The 9124-nt window shown below is 35.4% G+C and overlaps 2 protein-coding genes across 3 annotated transcripts; one reads left to right on the top strand and one right to left on the bottom strand.

Annotated features, from left to right (window-relative positions):
• Positions 1–147: 147 nt before the first annotated feature.
• Positions 148–4307, bottom strand: LOC109532895 (SHC-transforming protein 4). 2 transcript variants are annotated; one of them, XM_019898024.2, is made up of 7 exons: positions 3951–4307; positions 3203–3273; positions 2899–3133; positions 2675–2841; positions 2341–2615; positions 2036–2280; positions 148–1951 (listed from the first exon to the last, which is right to left on the bottom strand). In XM_019898024.2, the coding sequence occupies exons 2-7, from the start codon at positions 3241–3243 to the stop codon at positions 1823–1825; spliced, it is 1092 nt and encodes a 363-aa protein (XP_019753583.1). In that variant the 5' UTR covers positions 3244–3273; positions 3951–4307; the 3' UTR covers positions 148–1822. The 2 variants fall into 2 exon arrangements, with proteins under 2 accessions (XP_019753583.1, XP_019753582.1); XM_019898023.2 differs by having other exon boundaries at positions 3955–4304.
• Positions 4308–6436: 2129 nt separating this feature from the next.
• On the top strand, positions 6437–7905 carry LOC109532937 (putative hydroxypyruvate isomerase). The gene is made up of 3 exons (XM_019898083.2): positions 6437–6867; positions 6923–7034; positions 7371–7905. Exons 1-3 carry the CDS (start codon positions 6624–6626, stop codon positions 7852–7854), a joined length of 840 nt encoding a protein of 279 aa, XP_019753642.2. The 5' UTR covers positions 6437–6623; the 3' UTR covers positions 7855–7905.
• The last annotated feature ends 1219 nt before the right edge of the window (positions 7906–9124 follow it).

Raw genomic sequence — 9124 nt, 5'->3', positions numbered from 1 at the left:
TAAAAATATTTTTCTTGGATCAACTGTGAAAAATGGACAATTACCGATTTTTTTAAAAATCTGTTAAGCCTAAATAATTTTTATAATTTACTTTTTTGAACGTCCAATAGAATAGTAGAAAATTTCAATTGAAAATAAAATCATGGATAACGTATACACCTAATTTATTGCACAGTTATACAGCAGTTACTAAAAATATTAATACCATCTCAGCATCTTCCATATAAATACAATAAATAATCACAAAAATCATGGCAATCTGTTTTTCGGTCATAACCTGTGCAACAAGTGTTTTATATTAAACAAATGAATTTAACATTATTTGTCTTTTTCAGTATTTAGACATAAATTATACGCATTAGCATAACAGTATCACCCAAATATATTGTGAGTTTCACGGCCTAATTAAAACCAAACGAATTATTATGAAACCAAGTCAATTATCCAATTGTTGCTAGTTTTATTTTCGAAGCAATCCACACATTAGATTATTACAGGGTCCAGCGAAATATTTTTCAAAAATATCGATCATTGATTTAGACATCAGAATACGTACGTACCTTAGACCCTCGTCTTTATCTATGCTTAGACCTAACCTAACTTATGACTTAGCAAGTCCCAAAAAAAATCAGAACTTGCTATGGGGGCTGAATACTGAGCATGGATTGATTGAAGACCCATTTAAAAAATATTTTTATAAAGTTGTTTGCCTTTATTTAGACAGAGGAAATTACACAAATGTGCTTCTATGGAAATTGTAGAAAGCTCTAGTTCCTCAATCCAACATTAAACCAAGCTCACTTAAGGCAAACCTCAAAAAATACATTTCAAAGCCCATTCAACTAAAGTATCAATTAGACTCCGATTTCTTTAATTCAAATCTATCAAGTACTCAGATCTCAATTGATATTAGACGATATTTTATAAAACCCAGTAGATTTAAATTTACAATTAGAGAGTTTATCATTTATAAAATTAATTGGAAACTAATAATAAAACAATAATAAAATTAATTGGGAAATAAAAATAAATAAGTGTTTAAGAAAAAAAGAATACCTTTACTGTTAATTCCTTGAATTGATTTTTTTTTTAATTAAAAAATGAATGGTATGCCAACTCACTGACAGACGTAAACTCATTCGAAGAGAACCTGATTCCCAACTAACGCAATTAAATTAATTAAAAATGTTGCCAGTTTAAATATTCCTCCGAAGATGGCAGCCGTGCTACGACAAAATGACAAACCTCAATTAGCGTAAGAAACAGAGAAAATAATAGAAATAATAAAAATTTCCTTCGATAAAAAAACGTTTGTAAATTGCTTATACATTTCGCCAGACCCTGTATTATCAATACAAACATGGTGGTAAAATCGGTTTTCTATGCCTTAGATGAATTGGTTAAAACTGATATAAAATACGATTTTTATTATTTATAAATAAATGCAGATCACATAAAAACAATTAGAATCTAATAAAGGAATGGAGCAAAAATTTGTACTCATGTCATTATATATACCGCATGGGGCAACCAAATGGAATAAACTCGGAATCTGAATTGTTGAAAGACAATTTCGAATCCTACTCTTACGTAGACGATCAGAACGATACTTTCACATTTGAAAATTGCAGCTCAAAGCAAGCTGGACTACAATGAATATTTAAAAAAAGAATAGAATTTATCGCAAAAATCTATTATTTTAATTAAGAAACTGAATGTATTCCATACTTGGTTGTTTCGCGCTGTATATGCAATTTAAAATTCTCATAAAAATATTCAAAGCTCCGTCTAATAATAATTGAAATAAGATATATTCACCAGTCTATGATGATCTTGGAATCTTATGCCTCAGAACCAGCGCACTCTCTGCAGAGATAATCGGCAAAGCATTGTCAAAGTGGAACTGTATCAAATGGCTGACGCTGCTAAACATTCGATCTTTCGTCCTTACCTGCAACAAATTTGCATCATTAATAAACAGTTCTTAACAATAACATAACTTTATAAATTGGGACTTGCTTTGAAGGATACTTACAACGCCTTCTGGGTCGATCAGCAAAAGATGCTTCTTATTATTGTCCTGCATTCCTGACAAAACAAACTGGCCGGGCGTATTTGTAGATTCCCGAACTAAGAAATCCCCATCTCTCTGCAACAGTCTCTCCGCATCGGCTCGGGTGATAGGCCCATGAAACCAGAATTCCTTCTTCAGCTGTTCTAGATTATCTACATCTGTTCTCACATTTGATCCCGTTGATGACGCATGTTGCGAGAAAGGTTCTGTAACAATACAACAAACGAATTGAAAAGAGCTCACATTATACCAATAAGAGAACTTACGCATATCAAATACGTCTCGTTCCCGATTGACTGCAACGTTATCATTAACGTAATCATGATGAGGGCCTTCTGCAGACGCTACATCACAATTAAAATCTATTAGATTTGGGGTAACAGGAGGCAGCGTGGTAAAAGGGGGTACCAAGGCGGGCAAAGGAGGAACCGGAGGGGGCCCCATAACGTCCGGAGGAACTTTTCCTGGAAGGTCGTTGTAATAGTCTTTGTCTGCATCTCCTCCCGTTTGAACTGACTGAGGTCCAGCCGTAGCACCAACTCTGGAAAAGAAAATAATAATTAATAGAAGAATAAAATCGGAATGATAATAAACACTTACACGTAAACATTTGTACTCGGCCGAGAAAACAGTTGAAACCTTAATTCGAATGCTTGGCAAAAAGTAGCAATTACATCTTTAGCTAATCCGCCACCACATTCCAGTACATAACAAGCTCTTAATTCATTATTGTCTTTAGCGATATAACTAACGAAATCCAGCGTTTCCTATAAAAATTGGCCATAAATTCACTGTTCCTGTAACATCAGCGATCATCAACTTACGCTGTCTCCTCCTGAGGCAAATGAAATTTTAGGCATTTCGTGATGGGCTATGACCTGGTTGTTCTCCAAAGACGTTAATGATAAATTAACACTAGATACTTTCAAGGTAACATTCGTCCCTGCGTGGGTCATATTCGGGGTTTCCGCAATGGCCTTTTGCACTTTTCGATCCACTTTCCTTTTCTTATCTACAGTCTTCAGCCCTGCAGCTTCACATACTTTATTTATACATTCTCTGAAAACAATACATGCATGTTTAGATATAGGAATTGGGCACACAAAATTAATATAATGTACTACATACTTTGCGACACTTGATCTGGTTTTGAAGTCCAGAGTCTTCATGGACACTTTAACCTCCAGGCAACCCACATACTGCAATGGAAAGAAAATATTTTTGAATGAAAGTTGAACTATGAAATAATCATACTGGTAGGTTTTAAATATAGTGGTATAATTTACATTTGTTGGATGCGTCCAAACATGGGCGCCATAATTGAATTAGCAAGCGCAAAAGTATTCGGGTAATTAAAGGGGAAACTGGATCAAGCGACTGAAAACTTCCAAGTCTTCTAATTAATTCTTCCAAACTCAACCGATCCTGCTCATAAGAATCTAATCATTTTTTCTTGGTACCAAGCTGAACTTGTTGAATCATTGTGGTCGATGATTCACTCCGCTAATCTATAACTGTCAATGGATCTTTCCAGAAAACATCCAGGGCTTTCCAAGCACCAATTTTTATTACTGCATTTTTACAAATTACTTCCAATCTGTTCAGATCTAAGTCTACTGCGTGGAAAAGATGAAATAAGCTTCATTAGGCGCATAATTCCCTGGTATAATTGCGCCTAATGAGGCATTTCCTGGCAAAATTGTAGCTTGGAAAACTGATCTCATTGCTATGATGGGAATGTTGGAAGTCACGTATGAATTTTTTTGCGCACTAAAAGTCGGGTGTGGCGGGAGACGTTAATTGCAATAAAACTAGACCAAAGGGGAAAGGCTGGGAAAAGGTCAATTTATAAAGTAAAACGAAAAACTGCTCTTACCTACCCGTACTGCATAAGTTGCCCCTTGTCTTGCGATTAACTTATCGGAATGTAGCCATCCAGTAGACGGTTTTATGTTGAATGCGGACATATTGGAATCGATAGTTCAGAACTTTCCACGGTACAAACTTGTTCATTACGATCGTTTCTATGCCGCGAATTTTCCGTCCAAAGTAATAGAAAATTGCGCTTAACCTTCGAAATAACTTCAACGATAATTTACACTCTCCATTTTGAAAATCGCCTTAAAATTTCAGATTAAACTTTGCCACATAAGAACGATTAGTCTAAAAACCAACTTTTCCTGCTACCCGCGACTGCGATATCGCAGTTATAGCGGACGAGTTCAGCTCGACCTTGGAGTGTGCGCCATAGAGTAATTTTGCTTTCTCTATGGTTACAGTACTCTAGGGATGGGAGAAAAACATCGATGTTTTGCAAACATCGATGTAATTCGTTCCATGTTCGATATTTTTGTAAACATCGATGTTAGAACTCTTTGATAGTGCCGATACCGCGGCATGGCGGCCCATTTCCAGCTGCACCCGAAAAAAAACCTTTTTTTGCAGTCAGTTGACCGAAAAATGTGGCAACTATAAGTTGAATAAACTTAGTCGATTATTTAATGTCATAGTAGTAGTAAAATAAAATTATTTAAGTTTAAGTTAATCAATTTGAAATTTGCCTTCGACGTTAAGGAAACATCGTTTGCCGATTTAAAGGTTGTTTTTGGAACCGTCTCATAAACCTGAAAAAGTGGTTCGCGCATCGTCGAGCGCTCTATCCTCGACGCCTCAAGAAAATAATATTTAGAATCTGGCCCTTTTTACATAACAAATAGGAAAAGTTGTGAATATTTGAAACTAAAATTTATACCACTTATAAAATATACAAACACCTTCAAAAAATGTTATAGTGAGATTTTTTTGAAGCAAAATCAAATTAAGACTAGAAAAAAAAATTACCTTTATCTGTTAAGTGCCAGGAAAAAATCTAATCCGACTGGACTAATTGTTCCATTGAAGGATATCCACGCCACTTCCTAGTAAATTGGGTGCGAATCGGCTGGGTGAGCGATAAATTATGACCGAAGGCCGAATGCCTTTTGTTCCTTTATGTAGCAAGGGCTGATGGTGAAAAAAAAGTCATAAAATTTTTTATGAGTAACGTTTTACCATTTTATCGAAACTTTATTTGAACACACAAAAAGGTGACCACATTTTTTATCTTTCCCACTTAAGGGCAGAAAAATCTTCTATTTTCATGCTAATCACTGATTAAAATTCATCGTATCGCTTAATTGAAAATTGGCCATTTAGTACTTCAGCTATGTTTGATATAAAGAAATATTGAAACATGTCCAGACTAGGTAAATAGCGTCTATACAAATTTAAATATAGTTCGACCACTACTCCACTGGGCAGATGCAACATATGCTATTTTATTTTAGAAGCACTGCTATTGGTCGAACAATAACAAGTTCCAAGGACAAAGAACAGCACAGAATTTCCAAAAAACAGTCAGTCAGTCACAGCCTGTGACTCACAGGCCTGATCACATTAAAGAAAATATCGGAGACGGCTGTTACTGCTGTTCCCGATATTTTCTGTTCACTGAATATTGCTAGTTGCCGGATCATTGGTGCATGGATTCGAAAATCATCAATTCCCACGTCCCACTTCCATACATACAAAACCTTGCCACTTCATGAGAATAAAATATTTCCTTTCACTAAAACTCAGGCCAATTGACAACGCCGTGGGAAATCAAAAGGCACAAAGCGAATACTATAGACTATAGTCTTATAGACTATAGTCTATAGTATTTGCACAAAGGCAGGTATTTGCCTTTTTGCTTTGTTGAAATATCTATCTCGAAAGATGTTGTACTGGTACTGACCAGCATCGTAGGCGAGCCGTTATTTCAAATAACATGTTATTTTAAATATCGATAACAGGTAACGACTGTGCATCTGTTCCAAAATACCTGTGAAGTATTTCGCCTCCGAGGTATGAGCAAAAACGGGACGGAAAACATGAAATTTTGCAATAATCTTGCGCCACCCTTGCACAAAACAACGATCATTTTTATATTTCCATAGATAACAGAAGACTGTATTTTTTCTACATAACCCCCCTTGACTTTAAAGCTGGATCCGCCACTGCACAGGTTACACTAAAGAAAATATCGGAGACGGTTGTTACTGCTGTTCCCGATATTTTCTGTTCATGATATATTGCTATTTACCGAATAATGGGTGGATTGGATGGATTCGAAAAATCAAAAGACAGGTATATATTTTCCCTTTCGCTTTGTTTAAATATCGAAATCCCAGATGTTGTACTGGTACTGAGACCAACATCGTAGGCGAGCTCTGTTATTTTAAATATCGATAACAGGTACCGACTGTTCCATATCGGTATCTGTTCCAAAATATCTGTGACAAGTATTTCGTGTCATCCCTACTAGGCAACCTGTATACCACTGTATACTTTAGGAACCTTGACCTCTGTGGAGCTCAGTTTGACAAAATAACGTCAAACACTGATTAGTTGTTAAAAATAAACTTTCTGTTAAGTGTTAAGAGTTCGGTTCATCATATCTCCCCTTCATTATCAGATTATTTATACGTAAATAAATTAATAGGATACTTACGATTTGAGGTTACGCTTAATGAATACTTGTCTTTATCTATGCTTAATGAGTCTAGCAACAGGAACTAGAGCAATGTTAGGATTTTGTGCAAATCTGTCTTTTCTGTTTAAAGAAAAACCATTTCTGGAAAGATATGCTGCGGCTGCAGACGCTGGATTTCGGGCAGTTGAAACTGGATTTCCCTTTGGGTTTTCCAAGGAGGACGTTGTGAAGGCTAAAATATCGGCTGGTATTGAACAAGTACTTATCAACTCTTTAACAGGTAAATATTTCACATGTTCATTATTCATTACGATTTCAGTATCGTTTTGTTGTAGGAGATGTAACCAAAGGAGAACTGGGATATGCTGCCGTTGAAGGTAAGAAGGATGAGTTCAGAAAATCTATCTTGACCACTATTGATTACGCTAAAGCTGTTGGAGCCAAAAAGTGAGTAACCTCGATTTGTTATAAAAAGTCCACTTCCTTTTTTTCCGCCTCCAAGCACGATGAACTTTTTGCTCTAAATCTGCGCCGTTAACAATGTGCTCACCATATATACAACCTTTATTAACGACTTTACTTAGTGGTGTTTTTCGAAAAAATGCGGCTTTAGACCCCTTTCCACTCATTGAAAGTTACTACTTAGCTACTTATTTTCTGTGATCTTATGGAAAAGCTGTTAATAAACATTTCATCTATAAGGTGGACGCATTTACGGCGCAGGCCAAGGCTTGATGTCCCTTCAATTTACCCATTTTTCACTTAAATAAATATTCTTTGCAGGATTCATATCATGTCTGGAGTCGTGCAAAATCCCACGAGTAAAAACGACCAAACTTTAGTAGAAAATCTAAAATTTGCTGCGGAACTGCTCCAACAAGAAAACATTTTAGGCGTGATTGAGCCAATAAACAATTATTCGATTCCAAACTATTATTTGAATTCCTATGAAAAGGCAATTGAAGTGATTAAAGCGGTCGACAGTGCATATTTGAAGCTGCAGTTGGATATTTTTCACTTGCAATTAATCAAAGGAGATATCACGCATACGATTGAAAAAGTGAAACCATATATTGGTCATATTCAAATCGCACAAGCTCCAGGCCGGAACGAACCTGATACACCTGGCGAAATAAATTATAATTATGTGCTCGATAAGATCCAGAAAGATGCAGGATATGCTGATTGGATTGGGCTGGAATATATTCCATTAAATGATACAGTTGAGGGGCTGAAATGGGTGAAAAATTATGGGTATAGTTTGTAAGCGTTGTTTTGTATCATTCTTCTTTACTTAAATAAAGATATTTGAATTTTATCAATAAATTTATGATTGATTCTGAATTTAAGATCGGTTTAGTTTCTGTAAAGCTTTGCGGAAAAGTTCAAGCGGGGCGTCATAGATGGCCCTAATGATATCGCGGTTAACAAATTTTGAATTTAATTTATATCACATTAAACTGTAACTGCCAGACTGATTCAGGCAATAAAAATGCGCTGAAGGAAAGTTTGAAACACGAAAAAATCACCATGGGAATCCCAGTATCACTTGGTAGCCTCTTTTATTATTTTGCATTTTTCTTGATTATTGCTCGCGTGAAATAAAAAGTGTAACACATTTGGGGATTGCGTAGTTAATCACAACAAACAAATACAGAACGAACATATGCGATAATTGCACTTTTTTGGAAATATTTGTGTTTTTATTTTAAGTATTAAATCAGGCACGTTCTTTAAGCGATACTCAACATACAGGAAGCACAATGGAGCCAGTTAATATGATTTCCAGGCCAAATAATTCTTAAATTCGTACGGGCGATTTTTTGAATGGCACAGCCGCCACTCGGATGTGTTTCTTAGTCCTAATTTGCAGCTAAGTTTTCATGCTTTAAAAAATGTTTTGGAGAAAGCCAAGTATAAAACAAATGGATTTTAATAATGTTAAGCTTGTTTCGTAGAAAAACATTAGCACTTTTCACTCTCGTTAGAGCGGAACTCGTCAGTTGTTAAAGGGTGCAATTCGTAACAATAACAGTTTTTTTAGTTTAAACGAAAATACCCAGACAGAACTAACTTGCAAAAACGGTTAAAATAAAATTAAAAATTAAAAAAAAAGCCGGGCAAAACAATTTTTACACAATACATCACAGTGAAAAGTAGTTACATTTCTGGTTCAAACAAGTTTAAAATTATATAATAAAATCGAATTAGTCATTGAGAAGGTTTCTAACGATGTTGCTAACGGCATACCTTCATTTACGGATTTTCAAAGATACTTGAGTTTTTAATGTTTATTTTATAATTGAGCCCCTTGTGGTGAAATGTGGAGGTTAAAAATAATGTTCAGAAATTCTTCAGGACCAGTTTAGCCATGAACATTTTTCTTTAAATTTCCAATCCCAGTACTTTCCGAGTAACTTAATACTTTATGTAGAAAAAACACTTCTGTTATCTATGAAATTAGAAAAATGATCGTCGTTTCGTGCAAGGGTGGCGCAAGATTATTGCAAAATTTCATGTTTTCCGTCCCGTTTTGC

Source organism: Dendroctonus ponderosae, unplaced genomic scaffold, assembly GCF_020466585.1.
Source record: "Dendroctonus ponderosae isolate FM_Combo_2020 unplaced genomic scaffold, Dpon_F_20191213v2 Dpon_F_20191213_1, whole genome shotgun sequence".
Classification (NCBI taxonomy): Eukaryota; Metazoa; Arthropoda; class Insecta; order Coleoptera; family Curculionidae; genus Dendroctonus; species Dendroctonus ponderosae.
The sequence above is the reverse complement of the archived record's forward strand: the minus strand, read 5'-3'. Positions and strand labels throughout refer to the sequence as shown.

Coding starts and splice junctions, on each gene's coding strand:
- LOC109532895 (XM_019898023.2), bottom strand. CDS start 4,041: ATGTCCGCATTCAACATAAAACCGTCTACTGGATGGCTACATTCCGAT. Junction 3,274..3,954: donor GGGCAACTTATGCAGTACGG/GTAGGTAAGAGC, acceptor TTTCCATTGCAG/TATGTGGGTTGCCTGGAGGT. Junction 1,952..2,035: donor TGATCGACCCAGAAGGCGTT/GTAAGTATCCTT, acceptor AATTTGTTGCAG/GTAAGGACGAAAGATCGAAT.
- LOC109532937 (XM_019898083.2), top strand. CDS start 6,624: ATGAATACTTGTCTTTATCTATGCTTAATGAGTCTAGCAACAGGAACT. Junction 6,868..6,922: donor ACTTATCAACTCTTTAACAG/GTAAATATTTCA, acceptor GTTTTGTTGTAG/GAGATGTAACCAAAGGAGAA. Junction 7,035..7,370: donor AAAGCTGTTGGAGCCAAAAA/GTGAGTAACCTC, acceptor TATTCTTTGCAG/GATTCATATCATGTCTGGAG.